The sequence below is a fragment of the Ixodes scapularis genome, unplaced genomic scaffold (genome assembly GCF_016920785.2).
Source record: "Ixodes scapularis isolate PalLabHiFi unplaced genomic scaffold, ASM1692078v2 ptg000005l_1___fragment_3__unscaffolded, whole genome shotgun sequence".
In the NCBI taxonomy this organism is placed as follows: domain Eukaryota; kingdom Metazoa; phylum Arthropoda; class Arachnida; order Ixodida; family Ixodidae; genus Ixodes; species Ixodes scapularis.
This window is the reverse complement of record NW_024609887.1, coordinates 1,680,748-1,707,432: the sequence shown is the minus strand read 5'-3', so window position 1 is coordinate 1,707,432 and position 26,685 is coordinate 1,680,748. Positions and strand designations below refer to the sequence as shown.

The 26,685-nt window shown below is 49.6% G+C and overlaps 1 protein-coding gene and 2 non-coding genes across 3 annotated transcripts in view; all 3 read right to left on the bottom strand.

Annotated features, from left to right (window-relative positions):
* Nucleotides 1-24,222, bottom strand: part of LOC120843999 — a 30,222-nt gene extending 6,000 nt beyond the window's left edge. The window contains exon 1 of the mRNA XM_040215546.1: nucleotides 23,599-24,222. Coding sequence (XP_040071480.1) covers nucleotides 23,599-24,222 — 624 coding nt within the window. The remainder of the gene's footprint in view (nucleotides 1-23,598) is intronic.
* Nucleotides 24,223-26,206: 1,984 nt separating this feature from the next.
* On the bottom strand, nucleotides 26,207-26,279 carry Trnat-ugu. Its single transcript has one exon. It is a non-coding gene; the product is annotated as a tRNA-Thr (tRNA).
* Nucleotides 26,280-26,509: 230 nt separating this feature from the next.
* Trnat-ugu lies at nucleotides 26,510-26,582 on the bottom strand. The gene has a single exon. It is a non-coding gene; the product is annotated as a tRNA-Thr (tRNA).
* Nucleotides 26,583-26,685: the final 103 nt, after the last annotated feature.

Here is a 26,685-nt window from a genome sequence, read left to right as displayed (position 1 = left end):
CGCTCTGTCGCGGGCGAAGAACCGCATCGGTCGGCGTAGAGAGTTCTCTGCCGAAGTTCAAAAGCGCAGGCGTGAACCCAGTGCTGCCGTTGAGGTTGGGCCGCAATGCAAACGAAATCGAATCCAAATGCAGATCCCAGTCCCGCTGCTTTCGAGCATACGCCCCGAGCACCGGCTTGATGTCGCGGTTCCGCCGCTCGGTCACATTTGCTTGGGGATGGTAACACGAAGTCTTACAATGCTTAATCCCGAGGGCCTGGCAGGTTGCCGCGAAGACTTTCGAGCAAAATATCGAAGCGTTGTCACTCACCAGTTTCTCGGGGAACCCGTAGCGACACCAGACCTCGGACAGCCTGCTCAGGACTCCCTTGGCTGTCACCTTCCGCATTGGAAACATCTCGACGAATGCGGTAAAGTGGCAGGTTACTACCAACGCATGTTGATAGCCTCCGCTTGACCGCGGCAGGGGTCCCATCAAGTCGCAGGCCGCGATCTTCCATGGCCGCGTACTCACGATGGGCTCGAGTAGGCCGAATGGTCTGCCCCCCCTCCCCCCCCCTCCCCCCCCCCCCCCCCCCTGGGCTTGCGCTCTTGGCACACTGCGCAGCTACGGACATGACGGCACAGCTGCCCATTCATGCCCGGCCAGGTAGCGAAACGGCGCAGCTTATGCCACGACTTCGGTGCACTGCCGTGACCGTCCGCGTCGTGGTAGTGACGCAGCGCTGCCACTCTGAGATCGCGGCGAATCACGGTCTTGAACGACTCACTTGAATCGCTCTCTTCCGGGAAGTAGCGCAGCAGGACGCCGTCCCCATCGATCAGGTAAGATTCCAGCTCACCTGCTTCGATGTCTGACTCCTGGGCGATGGCACTTGGCCCTCTCGGTGTTCCGGAGTGCCGGAGCGTCTTTTCGACCGTCTGGTCAGGATCCATCTCTTGCCTGAGCCGGTCGAAGATAGCGCGACAAAACGAATCGCTCTGCTGTGCTTCGTACTGTTCCGTTCGGTTGAACGCCGGTCCCAGTAAGGTAATCGCCTCAGCCAGCTGCGCGACGCCGCCACAGTGGGGAGCGGAGCGCGAGGCGGGATTTCCCGTCTCCCGGGTAATGGCCCCGCCTCCGTAGTCTGCTGCCTCGCGCGGTGGGGGATCCACGGGGGCGCGGGAGAACGCGTCGGCCACCACATTTGTCGTGCCCTTCCGATACCGAATTCGGTACTCGTACTTCTGCAGTGTCAAGGCCCAGCGCGCCAGTCTTCCGGCGGGTTCCTTGATTCGGGAAAGCCACTCGAGGGCCATATGGTCCGTCTCGATCGTGAATTCCATCCCCTCGACATAATGATCGAACTTCTTAAGAACAAAAATGATGTCGAGGCATTCGCGCTCACTCACCAAGTAGTTCTTCTCCGCCGGGTTCAGCGCCCGGCTGGCAAATGCCACCGGGCGGATCTCTCCCCTTGTCTCCTGCAAGAGCACCGCGCCGAGTCCTTGGTCGCTGGCGTCCGTCTGGATCGTGAAGGGCCTATTCAGGTCTGTCAGTTTGAGGGATGCTGTACGCGCCAAGGCCTGGGTCAGCTGGAGGAACGCCTCCTCCTGCGGCGCCTCCCAGCTCCAAGGAGCCGCTTTCCTCAGCAATTCCGTGAGGGGTGCCTGCATGGCTGCGCAGTTCGGGATGTAGGCTCGGAAGTATCCTATCATGCCGAGAAAACGGCGCACTCCCCTGACATCGGTAGGGACTGGGAACTCCAAGATCGCCCGCAACTTGTCCGCGTCAGGGGAAACTTTTCCTCTCTCGATCCGGAATCCCAACAGGCTGATCTCAGAAGCCCCAACTTGGGCTTTAGTCGGCTTTAGTGTGAGGCCGGCGATCCGTAGTTTGCGCAACACGTCCTCGAGGTGACGAAGGTGATCCTCGAAAGTTTCCGAGTACACAATGATGTCGTCCAGGTATGCGACCGAGTGCTGCCACTTGGCATCTCCGAGCACCCCGTCGATCAACCGCTGAAATGCCATCGGTGCACCTGTTAATCCAAACGGCATCCGAGTGAACTCGAACAAGCCTCGGTGACACACGAATGTAGTTTTGCTTTCGTCGCCCGGGCTCATCTCCACTTGGAGGTAGCCTTTCCTTGCGTCGAGGGTGGTGAAATACTTCGCCTTCCCCAGATTCGAGATGATTTCTTCGATGCTCGGAAATGGATACGCATCTTTTACGCTCACCGCGTTCAAGCGCCGATAATCGACTCAAAGTCTCGATGTTCCGTTCTTCTTGGGCACCAAAACCACCGGGAATCCCCAGGGTCCTGATGACCGGCGAATGATTCCCGACTTCAGGAGCTCATCGACTGCGGCATCTATCGCTTTTCGCTTCGCCAGGCTCACAGGACGCGGATTGGACATCCAAGGGCGTGCGTCCCCAGTTTCGATGCGATGTTGCACCTGCTTAGTGCAGCCCGGCTGTTCGGTGAACATTTCGTCAAAGTTGTGCAGCAAAGCCGCCAACCTCTCTCGCTCTGGTCGATACAGTCCATCGGCATTGGCCAACGGGTGGCCCAATCCGTCGCAGTGCTCGGCGGAGCTCGGAGTTGGGTGAGTCATGGGCATGGCGTCGTCGCGGTCGGTTCTTTCCTGTTCTGTCGCTTTTCCCAGCGCTGCCGCCATGGCCCCCGTGGAGCGCTCTGGGAAACTTGGAAAGGGTGCATGTGTCCCCCCCCCCCCCCCTCTCGGTACCCGCTACTTGCCACGTCAATTATGATGCCGGTGTGGGCCAGGAAATCCCGTCCCAGAATGATGGGCACTGTCAGCCCGGCCAAATGTACGAACCGCTGTCTCTGCGCGCGTTGATTCCAACGCACCACGAGACGCACTGCTCCCCTCGAAGTCGTCGACCCACAAGCCAACTGGAAAGTGGTCTCCCCATGCCTCACCCGAACGGACTTCTGTTGGAGATGCCTGAGGACCTCGTCCCCAATTAGCGACGCACTAGCCCCGCTATCCGGAAGAGCTGCGAACTCCTTTCCCGCCACCGTCAGGGAAATAAATGGGGCCGCGGTGCTTGTCGCTGTTCCGACTCGATACGCCGTCGGCACGCACACGGTCGATGGGGTGTCGGGGACCCACTCGTTGGTCTGTTTCGCCGCCGATAACTTTATCGGCGGCCTCCTCCGTTTCCCGGAATCTCCCTTATGCAGTCGCGCCTATAGTGCCCGATTTCGTGGCACCGAAAGCAGCGGCCTCGCCAACCTGGGATAGGATTCTCCCCAGTGGGACATCCGATGCGCTCACCCCTTTGTGGCAGCGGGTCGGGGGCAGACTGCTCCTGGGCTGCGGCGATCCGTGGTGCGCCGGTCGGCCGGAATTCCGCCGCGTGGACGGCCGCGCTCCCTCCTCGGCGCGATCCTGGCTCCAAGGCGTCATCCGTGAGCTCCCAGGGATTCCCGCTCGGCTCCCCGCTGGCCGCCGCCATCGCGGCCTCCCCCCGTTGACACCCACGTGGCACCGGCCCCTGCCACGCGCATCGGGGTTCGAGCGTGTCGATTGGTGCTGGGGGAAGGTGGTACCTGCGCTCCGCCAGTATGTCGGCCTGAACCCTGCGCGCCTCCTGTGCGAGCTCACTCAGACTTTCGAATGGGCGCCCACGCAGATACCGCGAAAAGGTGGGATGCGCCTGCCTCACCACCCGCTCGACCTGCTCCTGGTTCGTAGCATTCGGATCGGCGATCTGCAGGAGTACTGAGTACCTGCATTGCCCGAAGGTGCTCAGCAGAGGGCTCAGCGGGAGCCTGCGTTCTTTCCTCCAGTTCCCCGCGCATTCATGGCAGGTAGTCTGTCGGCAAGTAGTCTGCCGGCAAGAACTCTTGTCGGAAGAGGGCCGTGAACTCGTCGAGTGTTCCGGCTGACTCGCCCACAAGGCGATGCCACCTGGCAGCTGGGCCTACAAGAGCCACCGGCAGAACCCTGTCAAGCGTCTCCTTCTCGGTCAGGCTGGTAGCCTTCCGATATCGCTGGACTTCCAGCAAGAAGTCGGTCGCGCTCAGAGCTCGATCGCTGTGTCCACTGTACTCCGGCACCGGAATGCGGATGGGGGTATTTGGCGGCGGCGTTTGCCTCTGCATGCTCTGTAAGGCCTGAGCGAACACCGAAACCAACGCCGTGCATTCACGGGACATCTCCGTGCTTTGCGGCATAGACACGACCGGCGCTACCGTCGGCGTCTCCGGACTCAGCGCTGCGGTCATCGCCGCGCCGTTCCGCTCCGCCAGCCCCGTCGACGTGGCGACGTCGGCCAAAAACATTAAATCCGTGAGGGCGAAATTACCCGTGGCCATCTCGAACAGCTGTTTGGGCCGCGGTATAAACTCGCCAACCAGGGGGACCGCCCCGCGTGAACTTCCACGCAGTGTCGTCGACGGACGTTGCGACCGTAATTACGGCTCGCCTGCCCCAACGTTGATGCGCCATTTGTAGGAAATCGCGTACCGCCGCCGATTGCCATTTCGCACGTGGTCCGTCAACAAACCGAGTCCAGCCTGGTTCGTTCACGGGAGCGGGATTCCGCTCACAGTTTATTGGTACAATAAAACACAACGGTACAAAACACTCAGTCTAAACTACAAATACAAGCTACATTACACAAATATTAACAAACGCACGTTAAGCCCAAAGCTAAACACAAAGAAGGCCCCCAGGCTTCGTGTCCCGCGATATCCTAGATCCGGTCGCCACCCACTTGCCTGCCACGCCTGCGTCTCGGTCTCGTCCAAAGTTCTAAGAGGCCCCTCGCTCCCTGGCCCGCCGAGTATATATCTTGATCGATGGGCGAGGAGGTTTCTCCTCGCCCGCCACGGGGGCGCCTGCAGCGCCATCCAGGGGCTAGGAGAGAAAGCGGCACGTAGGGAGCCGAATTCGAGATCCCGACCGACCCCGCGGCGACACGACCATGTGATCGTGTCTGAGGCGAGGCAGCTACTTAGCTTCCTCGCGGCCCAACTGGCAGAGTGGTTTGATAGGTGCCCTCGTAAATGCACGGTGCGCCATACCACCCAAGCGAACCATCTTCATCAGTCTGTTCCTGAAGGTGCTGGCGAAAACTGGCACGGTGCGGTCGTAAACCCGTAGCCCAGCAGCATTGACCCCCGCCGCAACGGGACAAGCCCTCCCCACAACAGCCAGTCGCAAGCCTGGTGGAGGCCCTCCCATAGTGGTTCCTTACCCGATCACTGGAGGCAGTCCGACGGGTACCTCGGTGCGGGTAACCTAAGCAGGCAACTGTCGTCGGACTGCTGCTACCACTGCGAGCAGCCCGGCCATCACCGAAACCAGTGTCCAAGACTTCTGGACACTACAAACAAGAGGTGGCACGAGACGGCGGCAAAGGGCCGGAACCAGAACAACGAGGGAAACTACTACGGCCGGCGATGCTCAAACCAGACAGCCACTCGCCGACGGCCGGTACAGTCCCTGGGAGCGGTCAGGCCGCGGCACAGATTTCATCGGTATGTCGAATCCAGCCCGAGCCTAACATCATTAAACCGCGCATGACAATTTCATTGCTCGATTTTCCCATTGCCCCACTTTTGGATTCTGGGGCCGCTATCTCGCTTATAGGGGATTTCGTTTTCGAACTCTACAAAGCAAAAAAGATAAGCCTCCGGGAGTGCGAAACTCATTTGCAGCTAGCTTCTGGTACCGCGATAACAGCTGGAGGAGCCGTGAGGCTGCAGATTCGGTTTAATGGAAAGAAGCGGCGTCAGCGATTTATTTATCTGCCAGGACTCGTGGTACCTGTGATCTTGGGCCGAGATTTCATTACAAGCGAAAGCATGACGCTCGACTTTTTGGGTGGTGGATACCGGCTGGGACAACAACCGGAGCTGACCCCGTTCACCAAACGGGAGGACTGCATCCGTAACCCCACCATGCAGCCCACTTCACCACGGTGCCAGACGTCTTGCCTGCCGGCGTTCGAGGATCGTTGCGGAAGTGCCCCGCAAGCAGCCAGAACAAGCTGGAGCTGCAAGCCGTCCTGCAGTCTTTCTCATCGATGTTCAAGGAAACACCTGGAAAAACTGACATTTTGCTGCACCGCATTGAAACCGGTGACGCGCCGCCTCGGAGGTGCAACCCTCGACCGATCAGCGTACACAAAAGGGCACTCCTAGATGCGGCGCTCGAGGAGATGATCGACACCGGTTCAGTACGTGAGTCGAAGAGCCCCTGGGCGTTCCCCGTTGTTCTCGTTTCGAAAAAAGACGGAACAGCCAGACTCTTTGTGGATTACAGGCGGCTTAACGATGTGTCCGTACGAGACAGCTACCCTTTCCCCAACATTCCCTCCGTGATGTACGCGCTCGGTAACGCGACCGTGTTTACAACGCTGGATTGCAGTCGCGGGTTTCTTCAGATCGAGATTCACCCATCAGACGTTCCAAAAACTGCTTTCATCTGCCACAGAGGGTTGTTCGAGTTCACTCGACTGCCGTTTGGCTTGTCTAACTCTCCAGCCAGTTTTCAACGCCTGATGGATGTTGTACTTGGGAACTCGAAGTACGATTTTGCCATGGCATACATGGATGACGTGGTTGTTTTCTCGAGAACTATTGAGGGGCATGTCGAGCACTTTCGCATTGTACTTGAGCGAATGCGCAGTGCTGGGCTCACGATTCATCCCGGAAAGGTTCAGTCGGCCGCGCCCAAGATTACCCTCCTCGGATTCATTGTGGATAACTGCACGCTCCGCCCCAACGAAGATAAGTTGCGCGCTCTAACGGAATACCCAAGCCCAAGTGACGTAAAGAGCCTCCAAAGATACCTCGGAATGATTGCGTTCTACAGAGATTTCATTCCACACTGTTCCGAGATATCGCAACCGCTCAATCACCTTCTAAAAAAAGGCGTCAGGTGGTGTTGGGCCGAACCGTTCGGCCCAACACCACCTGACGTTGGGCCGAACAACAACAATGCGCATTCGCAGCCCTTTCAAAAGCAGTGACTGACAACGCTTGTTTACAGCTCCCAGACTTGAACAAGCCGTTCGTTCTGCAGACAGATGCAAGCAACTGTGGCCTGGGTGCTGTCTTGCAGCAGGAGTATGGCGGTGTGCTTCGGCCAGTTGCTTTCTCGAGCCACACGCTAACTCCAGCCGAGCGCAACTACACTGTCGGAGAACGTGAATGTCTCGCCATTATTTATGCTTTGAAGCGCTTCGATATGTACCTAGATGGCGCAACGTTCCAGATTCAATCTGATCACTTAGCGCTATCATGGCTAAGGGGACTTAAGAGTCCGGCTGGACGTCTTGCTCGTTGGGCGCTTACGCTACAACGGTACGACTACTTCATTGTGTACCGCCCGGGGTCAACTAACAAATTTGCTGATGCCCTTTCTCGTGCTCCACTTCCCGAGGAACACTCGCAGGATACCTATAGCTTGGTGACCGTCGCGGCCACGACACGAGGATCCCCAGATTCACGGGGGGGCACATTGGTGAGCCGCGAGGAGCTTCGCAAGGCGCAGCTCGATGACGGACTCTGTCAACGCGTGTCCGCTTGGCTGGCAGCAAGAGGTCCAGTCGACCGCTCAAGTGACGAGGAGTTCGACTCCTACTTGATGAGCGACGACGGCCTCCTGCTACGCTACATCCCCCAGGCCGACGACGATCTGGATGGCTCGGCGTTCCAGACCGTGATACCCCGCAAGCTACGTAAGCTTATCATCCGATACATGCATGACTCTGCCTTGGCAGGACACAGCAGTGGGAGCAAGACTTACGAAAAGTTATCCCAAATTGCTACCTGGCCAGGCATGAGGCAGGATGTGCTCCGATACGCTCGTAGCTGCTCGGTGTGCCAGAAGGCAAAACTACGTGGTGGTCAGCCCCCCGTCTCATGCAACCAATCGCGAGTCAGAGCCCTTGGCAAATTTATTGCTGCGACGTCATGAGCTCCCCCACGTAGTACCCTTTGCAATCAGTACTTATTCGTGGTAACCGACCACTTAACGAAGTGGGTCAAGTTATTCCCTTTGCGGAAGCTAGATTCGCAAAAAATCTGGGAGTGTCTACTCGAAATATTCGCTAGGTTCGGCTTTCCTGCACAGCTTGTAAGCGATAATGCCTCCTATCTCACGAGTAAGGTGTTTGTGGACGCATGCGCGGTGCTGAGAATTAAGCACAAAAGAACTTCCCCCTACCACCCACAAGCAAACATCACGGAAAGGGTAAATCGGAACGTTAAGATGATGCTAGTGGCCTACACCGAGCGCCACAAGGACTGGGACGCGAAACTGCCCAAGCTGGCATTCGCAACCCGTACGACCACTAATCGGTCAACGGCTCTCACTCCTGCTCAATTGAATTTCGGCAAGGAGCTTGCGTTCCCGCTGTTTAGCAGGCTCCTTTCTACAGGGTCTGGGGGAAGGCATCGCCCCTACGTGAAGTTCGCAGAGGACCTGCGAAAGCGCTTCTCTGATAACCTTCGAGAGGCCCGAGAAAATCTTGATGACGCCCGAGTACAGACGGCAGAACAGTACAACCAAGGGCGACGTGACTTGCAGTTCGAGGGGAGAAGATTGTGTACCCACCTCAGATTTGTTATTTCAAACTTTGTCGAAGGGGTGCGAAGATAACGTCAGGCTCAACCCTCAACTGAGCCCCATGTCGTCTGCTTCCTTGTTTTTCTATGAAGCTGGCGCATGGACAACACCGTCACCACAGCCGCTATCGGAACCACACGGCGGCCGGTCTCATGGTGGACCGGGCCACCAAGGACGTCGGGGCGCCAGGGGCGGCCCAGGGAACCACCACCCTCTACAGGATGGAGCGGCAGCTGGCTCGGATCAAGGATTACGTGCAGAGCAGCCACCTGGTGGAGCCCTGATCCAGAACAAGCTCAATCGACAAGCTGGAGCTGACCGAGCCGCCGCGCTCGTCCAGCAGGCGCCGGCCGGACTTACAACGTCAGTCCGCCAAACAGCGCCATCCACCCCCTGACGCCCACAACGTCTCCGTCATCGACATGCCGGACGAAGCGTGAGGGGGGGGGGGGGGGGGGAGTGTGGGCGCCCTGGCGGCTCCCCAGCCCAGTTGCCCGACTGCGAGGCAAAGGTGCCGAACCTTTCCCGCGTGGCGGCGACGTCACGCCAGCCACGCGCACATCGGATGCGCCGCGCCGCCTTGATAAGGCAGATCAGAGGCGGCGCACAGGGAGTCGCTGCCTGGACTCAGGCGCCGTTGGTAGCAATGTTATTCGTCTCGTCCATGTCCCATTAAATGTAGTTTCTTGTTGTTGAAACCTTTAGCTCCGTGTTATTCCTCCGGGTGGGGTATGCAGCAGTGCAAACCGGCCACAAGCTTCTCCGGCAAGCACAGCACTTCCCGAGCGTGGGGATGCCTCTGAGAGTTCCAAAATGACAATCGTAAAAGCAGTATTTGCAACTATTAGAAAAGTCATGGAAGGTCTACCAGCAGGAGAGGTCAAAACGGCCCTTAAGAGTATATTGTGCCTAGAGGCCCTCCTTGCATTATAATCAAGAAAATAAATTGTCGCAACCCGCAACTTGAAGACAATACACTTTCGACAATGTAAGACAGAAAAACTGCAGACACAGATACCAAATCAATATGACTGTTAAACAAGAATATCCAACAATACTCCAATGCAACTGAAGAGGTCTGAATTGAAAACTCTCCGAAATCAAATTATATATCAAACAGTCGCCAATCCCAGTTTTGGCTTTTTCGGAGGCTGGCCTTTGAAGTGGTTGTTCTTTATCTGGGTGCAAGACTTACACGTGCCCATCAATTCCAACTTTTCCGAATGGGAGCGCAGCCTTTTTATTCGCCGGAGCTTCCCCAGTGTCAAATCCCAACCACTGATTTTTGTACGGAGGACGCAGAATTTGTTGGCAGCTAAAACGGTACTTGTTGTCTCTTTATACATACGTCCCGGAAGCGGCACTGTCATGTTCGACCGCTTCCAAAGCTCGTGTCTACAACACCGCCAAGACCTCATCATATGTGGAGACTTCAACGCGCATCATACAATGTGGGGCGACGTACGATCAGATCGCCGAGGAAAGAAACTCGAAGAGCTTTTCGATGAAGCAGGACTTGTGGTGGCAAATACGGGCAGCCCGACATACTTGCAAATACCATCGTCATTTTCAGCAATAGATGTTACAGCGCATGATTCAGCCCTCAACGTTACGTGGTCCACGGCACGTGATACAATGGGAAGCAACCATTTTCCTATTTGGATTCAGATCAAGGGTTGTTACAACACTAAAAACAAAGTATGTCATGTTATCCACTGGGACACGTTTCGCTTCACACTTGACTCTACGAACGATGATATCAGTGATGCAATCGAGACAGCGCTACGAAACAGCACAAGAACTATTCGATAACGAGAACACTTCCCATCCCCGACTTAAAGCTGCTGAATCTCTCCGAAGCTCGTCGCAGGGCACAGATTCGCTACCGACGACACCCGATTCTCGAGAACAAGACTAATTTTAACCGAATACCTACAGTCTTCAAGAGGTACGCCAACCAGCTTCTCAGGAACCAATAGAGAAAATTTTGTGAAGAATCGAATTGACGAACCTCTTTTGACAAAGTCTGCAGGGTGATTCGCTGCCTAAGCGGCAACAGACGTCCGGTTCGACCCTTCGGTACATTAGCGCTTGCTCAACAGACAAACTCACCTTACCTAGCCGAAGAAGTTGCCATTTCATACTCTAACCAGGCTCGTACATTGCTACGGCCAGCTCCAGTAAATCGCAAGGCAAGTCTCTTGGATGACGCGTCCACAGAAAATGAGCTGACAGTGGCTCTACGGAAATGCCGTCCCCACAGCGCCACTGGCCCTGACGGAATCTCGTACCAAGCTTTGCAAAACCCTCCTCCCTATGGATTTTCTTCTCTACTTCTCTTGTTTAACAAAGTTTGGGAATCTGGAAGAGTGCCAGATGAGTGGAAACTTTCAACGATTGTTCCTGTACAGAAACCCGGAAAACCACCAGAGTTGCCTACCTCGCACAGACCAGTAGCACTGACTTCATGCGTCGCAAAGCTGATGAAACGGTTAATTCAAAGTCTACTAGCATGGTTCCTGGAACGTCAGAAGTTACTGTCAGACGAAATGACAGGGTTTCGTCCAAAACTTAGCGCATCAGATAGTCTGTTGGATTTTGTCAGCAGCGTTGATTATGAAGGAATGGCAGAAAACACAACACTTGCTGTTTTCTTCGACGTAGAAAAGGCTTTTGTTAATGTCAGCATCCCATCTATCCTTCAAGAACTTACCAGAATCGGCATCACCGGGCGTGTCCAGACGCTTTTTTTGCCTTTATGAGCGACCGATGTTTCCAAGTACGGAACACCTTAAGTGTCACACATCATCGAAATATTGGACTTCCCCAAGGTTGTGTCCTCAACCCCATATTGTTCAACATCGCAATAGCAGGCCTTCCTCCAGCTATAAAAAAGAACGTCTCCTTATACATCGTGCTCTGCCTATGCAGATGATATCTGTCTTTGGACGAGTGCAACAAGACGGGACACCTTAAGGAATGCTATGCAGCCAGCAATCGACACAGTTGTAGACTGTTTGGATGCAGTAGTACTGAACGTTTCAAAAGAGAAAACTGCGTATACGCTTTTACCGCACCCGAAGAGACACTCATGCCCTAATATTAAACTAAATATTAGCAAGAGCGACATTCAACGCGTCAGAGTGTACAAGTCCCTCGGCGTTACCTTAGACCCAAGATTAAAAGGAAAAAAGCAAGCTGACAGGAAAGCCGAAGCATCGACTAAATTTGTAAATGCTATCCAAAGCATCGGCGGACTAAGGTGGGGAAATGCTCCAAGATCCATGCTTGAGCTACACACTTCACTTGTTGTCAGCCGCATGATATATGCACTACCTTTCACGCGTCTCTCTGACAGACAAAAAACTAGCTTAGAACGCATCCACCGCTGAGGATTACGAACCGCCTTAGGCGTTCCGAGAGCCGCACCTAATGAGTGCGTTTATGCAGAGAGGTCATCTCTAGACCTTAACCTGAGATCGACACAATTGGTACTTACTCAACTTGTACGTCTTCATCAAACCAGAAGTGGAATGACGTTGCTAAAGAAACTAGAAGCAAGACGTTCTAATTTTACCCTACATTTACAAGAGCTATACTACGTTGAATCATCGCTCCAGAAATCTCGTCCCCTAACTTGTGCTGAAGAACCGCCATGGCGCGAACCATCAGTAATGCGCGATCTACATCTCCCGGGAGTGTATAGAAAAGCAAACTTACCAGGAAGTGTACTGCGGCAAATTGCTGAGGAGGTCCTTTCCTCAAAATACCCAGGAGCTCTACAGGTATATAGCGATGGCTCCGTTCACTTTGGAACGTTCAGCGCTACCGCGGCCTTTGTAACACCAAAGGAGAACACGAAAAGGAGCGGCCGTTTTCAAGCAATGGTCAGCTCCACTACGGCAGAGCTTAAGGCCATTGAGAAAGCACTTAACTACATTACCTCACATACCCCACAAACTGTAGTGCTGGTCGCCCATTCAAGAGCGGGCCTTCAACGCCTAGGTAATCCTGATTCCATGGACGAAACGACGCCCACCATACAACTTACGTTAAAGCAGTTACACAATTCTGTATTCAACATTGCGTTTCAATGAGTGCCTTTACATGTGGGATTGTTTGGTAATTCCGAAGCCGATAAACTCGCAGGAGCGGCACAGGGACTGCCGCGCGCTACTCCCAGTGCAACAGATTTCGATGCGACGCGAAAGTTCATCAAAAGTTCCATAACTGAACTTTCTCCGACCTCATACTCCAAACATCAGCCATGCGTCACAGAGGGTCTTAAAAGAAATAAGTGCACACTCCTCATAAAAATACGCAGCAGAAGTGCATTTACAAATGCGTTTCTTTTTAAAATATCTACAATAAAGAGCTCCCAGCGTCCCTGCAACGGTGAAGAAAACATTTGCCGCATCCTCTTCAACTGCGAAGAATATAGCGATCCACGTCACCGGTTCGTCACTGAGCTTGGCAGAGTTGGACTTCGTGATCCAGACGACGAGGACATCATCTATCCAAGTGGTTCAGCTCGTCGCCGCCAAATATTACAACACCTGCTCCTGAATCCGGTGTCGCAAACCGCATGTGAAATAACTCGACATTAACTCTCAGCGCGTTCACATATTTATTTTTTTTTCTATATTTTCCTTCCCCTTTCCTTTATACCCCCTTTTTTCCTTTCTCTCTGTGCTTTCTTTCATGGGGAACTAGGTCAGCATTCCCGCTAGAACAACCTCCCCTACTTCTTTCCCGTCACCTCCCTCTTCCTCTCTACTGGATGCATGTAGCGATGTAGGAGTGTGGCAGATTTAGTAATGGAGACTTTTCTTATCATGAGCTCGACCACTTATTCCAACTAAGTTTTCTTAATCCTAAAGCCAGATTGAACGGAAATGTATTATCACATGCACCACTGCTGATAGTAACTCCCGTCATATGGCCACGACATTTCAACATCCATACTCCAGGTCATACTTGAGAAAAGCTAATATTTATATTTTCGGTTAATATCGGTTAAAACCGGTTACCGGTAAATAAATCGCAGGTTACGGTTTCTTTAAGTTTCAAATTACGGTTTCGTTGCGGTTACGGGTACTGAAAAAATTTCGTTCCTGAACGGTTTTCGATTCCGGTTACGGTTACGGTTTGAGCCCCTGCTTGACAGCATGAAGCATATCATTAACAAGGATATTAAAAAGTAAAGGTGAAAGAATAGTTCCTTAAGGTACTCCCACTTTTAAAGAAATGAGAGAAGTTCTACGTTCTCTGATTGTGACAAACTGAAAACGATTGATTGATTTATTGACTGATTGGGGGTTTATGGCACATCAGCATCTAAGGCTATAATGCGCCAAGAGTCTGAACTATTGCAGTAGAGAGTTAGAGAGAAGAAAGAGCTATAGTAGCTGGTGATGTGATAAAACTATGAACATGCATTTGTATAAGTTTTGGTGAGAAAATGCTTAAGTAAAAAGTAGAACGGACCCCTAAAACACAAACGTTGTAATTTCTTTAAGAGCAGTTCATGGCTGACAGTGTCGAAGGCCTTACTTAAGTAGCACAATTTGACCGGGTGAAGCTTTAGCTAGCTTGTGCGGCCGGGGTAAGTTTCCCCGGGCCAAGAACCATTTAGCACCGTAGAACAAGCTTGCCCCAGCCTGGCTAGCCGGCCCAGATGTTCAGTGGGGGTTCCTTGTTCAGCCAAGCTTGACTCTACGGTGTAAAAGCAGCCTGGGCCAGGCTGGGATTTCAGTGGTCAGTCAAGCTTGGCAAAATGGTGTAAATGCAGTGAGATCAGGGTGGGAATTCTCTGATTATTCAATCTTGGTTATACAAAGAATTTGAGACTACTCCCAAGGAGGCCTATGTTGTCATTTAAAGAATGTTTCTATGGCATATGGCCAAACATCATCTCCGATTTTCGGTGCTGTGCTCAGAAAAACAATGGTTTCCAGTTTGAGCCGGATTTCGTGCCTCACGAATAAGAAAGCAGCTCAGTAACTTTCTGGAATACTTGAACAATAGATTGACAGTGTTAGGTCTCCGTCGGTTTTACGACGGAACGGCTGCCAAAGGAACAGACAGACTCTCTCTCCCTGCTGGAAGAACGATCTGTCTTTATTACAAAAGGAAGCTCGCTTTTAAGGATCCTGCATCCAATCAGGAACGGACAAAAAACAAAAAAAAAAAAAAAGAAATGCAATATCGCGCCGCACCAACTAATCTTATCGGAAGCGAAGCATAGTATAGCACCGCAATTGTTACAACAGTTGAAAACATGTGCGAGCTGCTGTATTTATCGCGTGGTGAGCATGCGAATGGACCTGCAATATCAAATCAAGTTTGATACAATGTGTTTTTTTTATGTCCACTGTTGCTTGCTTATTAGTTATAATGCTGGTTGCTGGCCGAGTATCTGCTGGCTGGTAAATGGGCTTCATTGCTAGCAGGTGGCTCTGCCTATCTGAGTAGAGTAGTAATCACACAGCAATGGCAGAGGGTTCACCCCATGTCCGCTTCATGGACGGTGACGTGGAGCTGGATAGCAGCACCCATGGAGGAGAAACAGAACAATGACGCATGTTTAGTAAATATGTCTTACACAAACTACAAATCATGCTCCTAATTAAATTATAACGCAGCGGAAGGGCTACCCAAATGGTCTTGGTGGTATGTGCAGTCTCCTTCAATATAAAAGACCCACTGGGAGCGGGTGGTCGAGGCGGCAGCAGTCGGGGGTGCATTGTGCGCTCCGTGAGATTCCATTCTGCCTCGAAGAAAGGACACTCACTCATGGCTCTACTGGGCCTGAACATGCTTAAATATTTTTGGTTTCGGTTCAGCCTAAGAGTGCGCTTCATCGGCGTCACGCTTAGAGATATGGCCACGAAGGCTCGAAGCAAGCATACTCATCACTGTTTTTTATCAGTTGTTTCTGGTGTAAAATTTCAAAACAGGCACTGCCAAATAAACAAATATTCAGGTCACAACCGAGTCCCATATTTGAAAAATAAAATATGTTGAAGAGCGCATCACCATGCTTATTAGTGTGTTATTGACCCCCCTTGTATAATGCCCTAACGGGCCCTCAAGGAATAATAAATGAAATGAAATGAAATGAAACTAATTAAAATGATGGCACGGACCTTGCACTTTAACAGTCAAAATATTCGCCTTGACTCGGGCCAGTCTCTCTCAGACAGCCATTTCAGAGTTAGCAGACGTGACATGATGCTGATGAACTGCTCTCTACCGAGAAACCGAAAACTGATAAGTGTGCGTTGCGCTTTAGCTGAGTCCTGGGTGAGCCCTCCCCTTGGGTAGATTGAAATTGCCCGGAGCGCACACAGCGCCCCTACCAGCCACTGCCTCGACCAGGCGCTCCCAGTGGGTCTTTCATATTGCAGGGGACTACATAAGAGGGGAACTACAGGACTCAACAACGACAAGCATGGTTACCTCCTATTCCTAGAATACTACTGTCAGTAAATGCACAATAAAAGACAGTTACAGCACCTCCATGTGAGCACCACATATAACATGCAGTACCGTGGAATGTTGCTCAGATCATGTAAAAGCGAACTTTTATTTGCCGCAGAGAATTTTTTTTATTTCTCGTGATGGTAAAACAAAGCCATAAGCACAACTTCACTATAAAACAATGTTTTCTAGTTGCTTTTTAGAGCGCAGCTCTTAGGGGCCCGTTTCCGGCTTGAGCGGCGTCGGCGTCGCCGTCGGCGTCGCCGTCGCCGTTGGCGTCGCCGTCGGCGTCGCCGTCGCCGTTGGCGTCACCGTCGGCGTAACCGCGCGGTGCATCATGGGAAATGTCCCATAATGCACCGCGCGAGCCCCCCACCGGGGTCACGTGACCTCGTGGGGGGCACGTGACCCCCCAAGGTCACGTGACCTTGGGGGGTCACGTGACCTTGGGGGGTCACGTGACCTTGGGGGGCCCGAAGTCACGTGACTCCCCTGAGGTCACGTGACCCCCGCCGATGTCGCGTGACCCCCAATGACGTCATCGTCACTGATGACGTCACCGGCATCCACATCGTCATCGTCATCATCACTGATGACGTCACCGGCATCCACATCGTCATCGTCATCATCACTGATGACGTCACCGGCATCCGCATCGTCATCGTCATCATCACTGATGACGTTACCGACATCCGCATCGTCATCGTCATCATCACTGATGACGTCATCAGTGACGTCACTGATGTCGTCACCGGCATCCACATCGTCATCGTCATCGTCACTGATGACGTCACCTGCATCCGCATCGTCATCATCACTGATGACGTCACCGGCATCCGCATCATCATCGTCATCATCACTGATGACGTTACCGACATCCGCATCGTCATCGTCATCATCACTGATGACGTCATCAGGGACGTCACTGATGACGTCACCGACATTCGCATCGTCATCATCACTGGTGAAGTCATCAGTGACGTCACTAATGACGTCATCGGTACCCGATCGTGATCGTCAATGATGACGTCATCAGTGACCTCAGTGATGACATCATCGGCATTGGGGGTCACGTGACCCTCAAGGCCACGTGACCCCCCAAGGTCACGTGACCCCCCTGGTTAGTTTAACCCCCCCCCCCAGTGCCCTTCCCTCCTCCTCCTCAAGAGCTGCGCTCTAATTCGGCGTTACAGAGAGTTGTAAGCAGCTTTCACTTTTTTTGAAGTGCATAAAAATACTCTTTGATATTAATGTTACCTACCTCTAAGATTACATTATAATTTGGTGTCAACTTCTACTGACAGCGCTGAAGATATACAGCCCACAAAAACCAAATTCCTGAGCAATTAAAATGCCACGGAAGAAAATCAGATTAGACAAGCATAGAGTCCGACTTGATTGTATTGAATCAATAAATACAATGAATGATAGCCATATTCTTGTGTAAATGTATTTTAAAATTTTAGAGTGAAATAAAATGAGATTTTTAATGCTGGAGTCCTATACTAGAGCGACTGACAGTAACAACCGACCCCGACATGCCTTAAATACATTCAGCATGCACATTAAGATACCTTTGGCACGCTTGGCATCTCTCGGAACTTATGAAGTAAGCACAAGTGATTGCAAGCCTGCCAAAAGAAATCTTCGCACGCAAGCTGCATGGTCTTAAGGCTTAAGATGTCAGGTTGGACTGGCTGGTTATTCATCACTGGACAATATGACAAAAACAAGGACAGAACGAAGAAAGATATGGGCAGGACACAGCGTAACTTTCAACTGAATGGTTTATTTTAAAACATATATCTATATATATATACAGATAAAAACTGTCACTTGCTGGCGGAACACTGTAGAAGAAGGTAAAAAAACACTCCCTCAGAAACCAACGTAACTGGCTCTACAGAGAGTGAAATGCTTTGTCAGACAACGAGAATGCGCTCACACATAGAGTTGATACCAGGGGGTTGTATCAAAAAGGTAACGTAGCGGTTCGTGGTGTCCATTGTGAGTGTAAGCCCAACTTTGAAAATACTAATGTCCTGGGCCGTTACAAGACAAAAACGGCAAGGGAAATTCACAACGCCTTGATGACAAAAATCCCAGGTTAGCAACTCATGTGAGCTCACCCTCATTGCCATTATCTGACAAAGGACTTCACTATCTGCAGAGCCAGTGATGCTGGTTTCTGAGGGTACCGCAGCTTTCACTATGCTTTTATTTTGCTGCACGAGCAATGTCGCAACAGCAAAATCGCACCGTGTGAATCAGCTTTAGAGCGTTTTGCCAGCATTCTTCGCTTATCAGTATACATCTTTTTACCAAAATAAACCATTCAGTTGAAAGTTACGCCGTGCCCTGTCCAGATCTTCCTTCTGTTTGTCTGTGTTTTTTGGCGTATTAACCAATCTTGAGGCATGTCGGTGTTGGGTGTTCGTCGCTCTAGTGGGACTCGGGCACAGTGGGCAAACAGTCATGCCTCGATATTATGGATACTCAGCTATGTAGAAGCCATATTCGGGGATGAACTGGGCAAATACCTGCATCTTGTTCTGTTGTTATGAACAGCTCACATTGTGGCTGTTTTTGGGGTTGGAACAGAGGTGTCCATATTTGTGAGACATCACTGTATCGAGCTCCCAAGAGTTAAAAATGACTGCATGCTCTGAAGCCACGTAGCAGGTTTCTCCGCAGTACGCCAATGCGTAGTGGTGGCATCGCAGAAGTTTGTGGCTATAGAACATCGCAAAGGCAAATGACGTCCAATATAAACAGTCGTGGGTATTTGAGATCTCAACCAACCATCAAGTTGTCATGGCTGTGAATGTGATGAGGGCAAAGTTGACATTTGCAACAAAACTTGAAATAACAAGGCATGGGGAGAAGGAGACAAGAAGCCTTGTGTCGTTGGAGCCAACGAGATCTTTCAAAGCACTTTGGGTCAATTCTTCAAGAAAAGGAGTGACATAAAAGAGGGACTGAGCACATTCCAATGCACGACATATTAAGACACCGAGAAAGCACTACAAAGGTGGTTTAGAGATGTCGGGGCACGCAACATTTCTGTATTGAGACCAATCTTCTAAAATAATGTGGAAGATTCCTTTTACTTGTAGGAATTCGCGTACCGCCGCCGATACGCCACTTCCCACGTCAGCAACCCGAGCCCAACCTGGTTCTTTCACGGGAGCAGGGTTCTGCTCCATTTTATTAGATCATAAGACAAAACGCTCAAAACACTCAATCTAAGCTACAAATACGCGCGTCATTACACAAAGATTCACACTCGCACGGAAAACCAAAGCTAAGCACAAAGAGACCCCCAGGCCTCGCATCCCGCAATTACCCGAGAGCAGTTGCTCGCACTTGCCTGTTCTCAAGCCCCCTGGAGTCCTAAAAGACTTTTTGCCCCCCCGGTTCCCCGTCTTATATCGATGGGCGAGGAGGTTTCTCCTCGCCCGCACTAGGGCGCCTGTAGCACCATCCAGCGGCAGGGAGAGAAAGCGGCACGTGAGGAGCCGGCTTCGGGATCCCAATCTACCCCGAAGCCGGCAGAGTGCATGGGCATAGAAGGGGTAAAGCGGCAAAACAGGAGAGGAGGATGAGGGGTGCAGATTCGAAAAGAGCTAGATAGTGATGTACTTGGGGACAACACTCTGTGGCAATGGAGCCAAAACTACAGAGCCAAAGCACGCCGTTTCACGGCACAGCTGAATATAGTTCAACGAAAATATTTTGCTAAGTGTAACTTAACCAATTAAAAAAAAAAATTGTTCTGCTTGGTTTTGGTTTTAGTATATTAGTGTAACGTTAGCCAGGATGTGACAAACTTATAGCACCTCCTTTTTAGCTATTCTGTGTTCTCTTGGTTTAAGTCTTCAAAATTACTGCAATATATATATATATATAAACATATATATATATATATATAGTACCTTTGTTTACAAAATATAGAATACTTCCAGCTGGGAGCACGTAGGAATACCGTTTACTCTGTGCGATTTGTTTTTTATCTTAGGCATTTGTAGATTTTCGTACATTATTTAAGAACTTCCTTATGCTTAGCTCTTTATTTTTTATTTTTTTTTAATAATAATAATACATTTATTGTATGGAGCACAACACTGTTTCCATGACAGGCGCATCAAAGCCAAAACAAGGCTTGTGTGATGCTACCCTAAAATTAACACTTTAAACATTGCTACCCGGTATACAAAAGGAAATAAGACAGATTGACATACACACGTCCTTAGAATGTCCCAAAGTCAAAGTCAGCAGTTGGGTGCATGCAACATACAAAATCACGCCTCCAAATACTGATTAAGTACATAGATAAGGTTTAAAAGAACTTAATATAAAAAAATCACGATAATCACGAAGACCAAAGTGTCGCGCCTGATGTGTAAAAGAAAAAGAAAAAATAGTCAGGCGAAAAACGAAATTGCAGTACACGGCGTCCAACGAGCTATTGTCCAGGACGTCCAGGCTAAACAAGTGAAACCCACACTGGAAAACACTAAACAGAGTAAAACAGAGATCATCAAAAACTCATATTTCTAAGTGATTTCTTAAATTTACGGAGCGAAGTAAGGCCTAGAAGCTCGGGCGGCAGCTGTGAGAAAAGCTTTGGATCGTAATATGCTCGCGTACTTTCACCGTATCGGGTATGCACAAGAGGTATTTGGAAAGGCTGCACGTGTCGGAGGGCACGAGATGATGAGGTTAAAGTTTTGAATTCAGAGCTCCAGAAATGTCTCAAAATAACTGTGTGAACATAGAGGGTGTGAAAGTCAGGCAGTTGAAGAATGTCGAAAAGAGTGGTGTCCTCGGGTATTTGCATGTTATAGGAGACACTCTTTAGGATTGCTTTAAGGATGCTGTCAATTCTAGCTCTCCAGAAAGCGGAACAATTACCAAAAACTGTTATGCCATACCGAAGGATACTGTACTCTAGAGTATGAGCAATAACCTTACGAACAGAAAGAGGCATGAGACATTTGGATCTATATAAGATGCAGCTGGCGCTCCTTAATTTTTTGCAAATATATGCTAAATGGGCATGCCATTTTAGGCCACTATCGAAAAAAATACCAAGGTACTTAGCACTACTAGCGTACTCTAAGGGGACACAGGCGCACTGATTACAAGCAGATGAGTGTAAAATAAAAGGAATGCTGAGATTGATTGTTTTATGTGGATTGTAGAAACACATTAGTTTTGTTTTCTTTACATTGATAGCGATTAGGTTTTTCTCAAACCAGTCCATGACCGCAGTCGCATGGTGCTGTAACTGGCGAATCGAGTCTACGTAATTAATATGTTGGGACATGATTACAGTGTCATCTGGATACTGATAGATCTTGCATCCTGGTACATAGCTGGCGATGTCATTGACAAAGATGTTAAACAAAAGTGGTGACAAAATTGAACCTTGTGGTACACCTGCTTTTAGTTTGGTTCGTGAGCTTTGAAAACCTCCAGCAGATACCAGCTGGGTGCGATTGTCAAGATAGCTCTTAAAAAAAGAAAAAAAAATGTGCCACGGAAGCCTATGCTGTGAAGTTTACGTAAAAGTAACGAGTGACTAACGGTGTCGAACGCTTTAGATACGTCCAAGAATAGTGTTGACGTGACAACGTTGTTATCAAAACCAGAGTAAAGATAATCAGAAAAATCTTCCAGAAGGGGCTGTGTGCTCTTCCCATGCACGAATCCAAACTGAGTAGGTGACAATATATTAAATTTATCTAAGAAAGACGTCATTACCTGAAACACATGTTTTTCGAGTATCTGCACGATTATCGGTAGAATAGAAATCGGTCGATAATTCTCGATGTTATTTTTGGCACCACCTATGTATAGAGGACGCACTATTGATGTTTTAAGGTCGTCGGGAATCGATTTAGCCTCAATAAAGCCGTTTAACATAAAAAGAAGGACCGCTTTGAGACTGACATAATTTCTGCGAAGATCGGAGAGACGAATGTTTTCAATTCCAGGCGACTTGCTTGGCTTAAAGCTAAACAAGATCGAGTGCAGATCCGTCTCTTGGAGTGGGAAAAGCAACGCAGAGGAGCTGACAGTGTTACCAATAGGAGTTGGTGGATCTCTCGCCTTTCCAGAAAAAGTAGCAAAGAAAGCGTTGAAATTTTCTACAACATGACATAATTTACCGCCAAAATTTTGCTTCATCTTATCGTCGATAGAGTGGCGCGTGCTAGTTCCACGGAACTCATTAATCAGGGACCAAGTTTTTCGTGCATCTGAACGAAATTCTGCGAATTTTTTCTGGTAGTAGTTTCGTTTGGCAGATCTAATCATTGCGTTGACTTTGTTGCGAAGGAATTTAAAGTCTGACTTCAATTGCACGTTGTTAGGTGAACGACGGCATCTAGCCCATAAAGCATTTTTATCGCTAATTGCTGTCAAAATATTTGTATTTAGCCATAAAAGGTCAGGGTTACGTTTCTTTATTTACCTCTTTCCGACAGGTATTATAGAATTTATCAAACAAAAGAACGAAGTTTTTATATACGTCACTGTGGTGGACGGACTCGAGAAATCCGATCCAGTCATATGACGAGACTAGCTTATCAAGGCACGATTGTCTATGCTGGTTATTTTAATACGGCCCGGTAGTTGGCGCGATGCGAAGTTACCAAAAGAACAATGATAGGCCACAAAGTAATGGTCAGCGACTTTTTCTGTAATAATGGCCGATTTAACGATCGACGCTGATGTTCTGATGTTGATATGGTCAATGCAGGAGCAAACTAGTCTGTCTAATAGAAACTCTTCACGAGTTGGAGCATTAATAGTGCACTCTATCCCATGCGTTGACAAGATGGTTAAGTATTTGCACACCGTAGATTTGGTCGTGCTTAAAATGTCAATATTAAAATCTCCTACACGGAATAACTGGTCATGCATGGTGAGACTACTTATGTAAGATTCAAGTTCTTCCAGAAAAGATCCATGTTCGTGGAAGGCGGTCTGTAGACTGCCAAAAAACATACCGAGGTTGCCGCGTTTCCTAGAGAAAGGGCGACACACACTGCGTGATTGAAGTACAAAGAAATATTAGTAATGGACCACTTCTCATTTACGAAAACCGCGATGCCACCTCCATGACCGGAACACCGCGTGTAGAATTTACCTATATATCCTGGTAAAGAAAATTGATCTGTAGCAACAGAGGAAATGCTTATTTATGTTAAAACAAAGACATCTACCAGCGAACTAATATCCCTCGAAATTATCTCGAATTCATTCCAATGCTTTCGTATGCTCCTTATATTAACATGTAAAACAGAAAAAGAGTGGTCATGAGAGACTCCAAGAAACTTTCTTAAAGACGAAAAATCTGAAACCTGAGCGAAGTTTGTCATGCAACTAGATAATCTTTTCAAGGTCTAACTTATGGTTGATCCTCACAGGGAGAGAACCCTCCATCTTTCTGGCGTATATCTTAGCCCTTGTCACCCACACGAATTTGTAGCCTCGCTCCTTGCCTCTCTGTCTTGCCTGCCAAAACAGCTCCTTGTTCGCACGAGTCAGGTTGTCGTTTAAGTACAATTTGGGGAAAGGACCAACCTGACTGAGTGAGGGAAGCTTTCCCCGCGCTTCCATCCACGATTCCTTCATGCTGACCGAAGCAAATCGAATTAGAATCGGCGGGGCCTTTTCACGTTTGGCAGGCAAGCGATGTATAGCGAGTATATCGGTTTTATGGAAGTGAGAGATGTTCAGCTTTTCCGCGAGAGACTCAATAAAGGATAATAGGTCTTCTTTAGGCGAGACAGGAAGTCCGTGCACTTCGAGGTTGGAGAGACGACTGTGCTGCTCGTTGTCGTTGAGCGCGCCCCGGATCTCCTGGATTTCGGCTGCTTGTATCTGCACAGTTGACTTTAGTTGCGACAGTTCGTCCTGGAGACCTTTGCCAGTTTGCTCGTTGGCTGTTGCCAGCTTGAGAAGACGATCATAGTCAGCGGAGAAGAAGTCCATGGACTGTTGAATTTCGTTGACTGTCTCTCTCAGGCTCTCGACCAGTGGCTTTACCAATAAGAGTTCGTTGAGCTGCGCCGACAGAGACAGGAGGGAATCTACACTTCCTTTCAGGGTGAGCAGCCCATCCAGCTTCTCAGTCATGGCAGCCAGCTGAGCAGATAGATTCTCCAGACCCTGCGAGGCTTCGATCCCATCAGGTGGTCCCGCTTGACTCTCTTTCCCACGGCACGTCCGGCATCTCCACTTGTCACGCTTAGACACCCATAGTGGTGAACGTCTTGTCGGCGATACCGGAACAAGTCTGGCCCAAATGGTAAGCACCTTTGCAGTCTGCGCACGACATGTGCCTTCCATCGGTCTCCACTGACTTGGTACACGCCACACACTCGATGGTTGGAGTCATAGTTGAATCGACGCGCAGAAAGGTGGCGAAATACGTGTACTGCCGTTAGGCTCGAGAAAAGCGCAGCGAAGTAATGACCCAAGCCAACGAGGCAGGTAGCTAGTCAGGATGGCTGCCGGTCTCTGCACACTGGCGGCACGACGGGCGTTGAGAGCAGAATAAGGGAAGCTGGATACCCAATACAGTAAACCTACCGGCGAATCTAAAAAGCCAAGTCAAACCGCAGCTGGGAAGGGTGGGAGAAGGCATGAGACGCCACGATACCTGGTCATAGATGGTCGCGCAGGCATTTCCTGGAGCGTCAGAGTAGCTAGGCCTCACGGTGACAGAAAGCTGCAGCCAGCTCTTTTGAAGATATCCCGTCGAAGATGATCATGGCAAGGTCAGCACAACTCCAGGCACCAAGTCTTCGTCCGCAGGAGTATGCCAGATCACGTTTTTCTTGCTTTCGAGGGAAATCATCGGACGGTGAGAACGATCACCGGGTCATGCAAACATCATCTTCTTCTTCATATCAAATAAACAAACTTAAAATAAACGGAAGTAATTTTAACAGAAGCCGTACAGAGAGATATGTGCTTCTTCAATCTCGCACAAACTATAACTTTGAGTAACTACACTATAATGTGCCATGCTTATTAAACAAGTATATCACATTCAAAATACACAAATACACGTTAAATGAAAAAGAGCTCCTTGTGTACTGTGCGTAGTTTCGCTATTGGGATTTTGAATTACATGTTTTTGTTGCGACCTTTTCAAATTCTTTTTTTTTTAATTTTATGCTACACGTGTTTTTGACTGTCAAAGCTGTTGTTGTCAATGTAAAGGGTATCAGACCCAGTCAAGCTGATATATAACATATTTTTGTATGGCGATCCCTCCAGTTTTCTAGAAAACAAAAACAAAAACATTTGATTTATTTGAAGTTCACCGCAGGTTTTCTAGTTCCCTGCAAAACAAAGATGGCGTCTTTATCATGTGCTTCTTTGGATATCATCGGTGTGGTGTGTCGCCGATACACTTTGTCAGCTCGCCCCTTTGTTTGCCGTGTAAGAGTTTTATGAAGTTTGGCAACCATGATACTTTAAAACAAACCCAGGAAGGGTGTGCAACGTGTACGGCAAGTGGGTCAGTGGGAACCGGGACTCCCAGTTGTTTCCGTATACCGGCTAGTTAGCGAGCTCACTGGTGTAAGCGAGCAGGGGTGGGGATTAAGCACAGGAACCCCAAGTTCTGCAGCGCGAGCTTTCGCTACATGTGCTCTGAGCTGTAATCTGCCACCAACTCCTTTCGCTATCATTTGTGCAATCATGTAGATGTGCTTTGTATAAATGCTCCTATACTTCTGATGCAAAACAAAAGTCATTGTAAAAAGTGAATGCTGTATTCTTTTGTAATCAGAATGGGAACTTCGTAAATGGAGTGTTATATGTTTCTCACCTATTTGATCTTTTTGTGAAAATGTAATCATTACAATCATTTGCAGCTCATGTTACATTTTCCATTGAATAAATAATTATTAAAAAAAGTATGTCTTGCATTTACGGAAGTGTCTGGGTGAGTCCATATACTTCCAACACTTTCCACGCAGCGCTACAAACATTCCTAAACATGTAAATTATGACGAAATTAATCCCTGGAGAAGGGGAACAAGAGGGACAAAGGACAAACGTAAATCTCCAAACACAGCAAAGTGACTGGTGAGCGACCGAAAAAATCCGCCTGGTCCGGGTATCGAACCCGGGACCTCTCCATTACAAGTGGAGCGCTCTACCAACTGAGCTAACCAGGGGTTAGACGTCAGTAGAGCAAACGGGTTTTATCAGCTGCCACCAGTCCAACACCAACAAGGGTGAAGCTTGCAAATTTAAGGTTAGAATTATAATGCAATTAAATGCAAAGGTGCAAGCGAGCTGGACAAGAATGACGAAATTAATCCCTGGAGAAGGGGAACAAGAGGGACAAAGGACAAACGTAAATCTCCAAACACAGCAAAGTGACTGGTGAGCGACCGAAAAAATCCGCCTGGTCCGGGTATCGAACCCGGGACCTCTCCATTACAAGTGGAGCGCTCTACCAACTGAGCTAACCAGGGGTTAGACGTCAGTAGAGCAAACGGGTTTTATCAGCTGCCACCAGTCCAACACCTTGTCCAGCTCGCTTGCCCAGCTTGTCCAGCTCGCTTGCACCTTTGCATT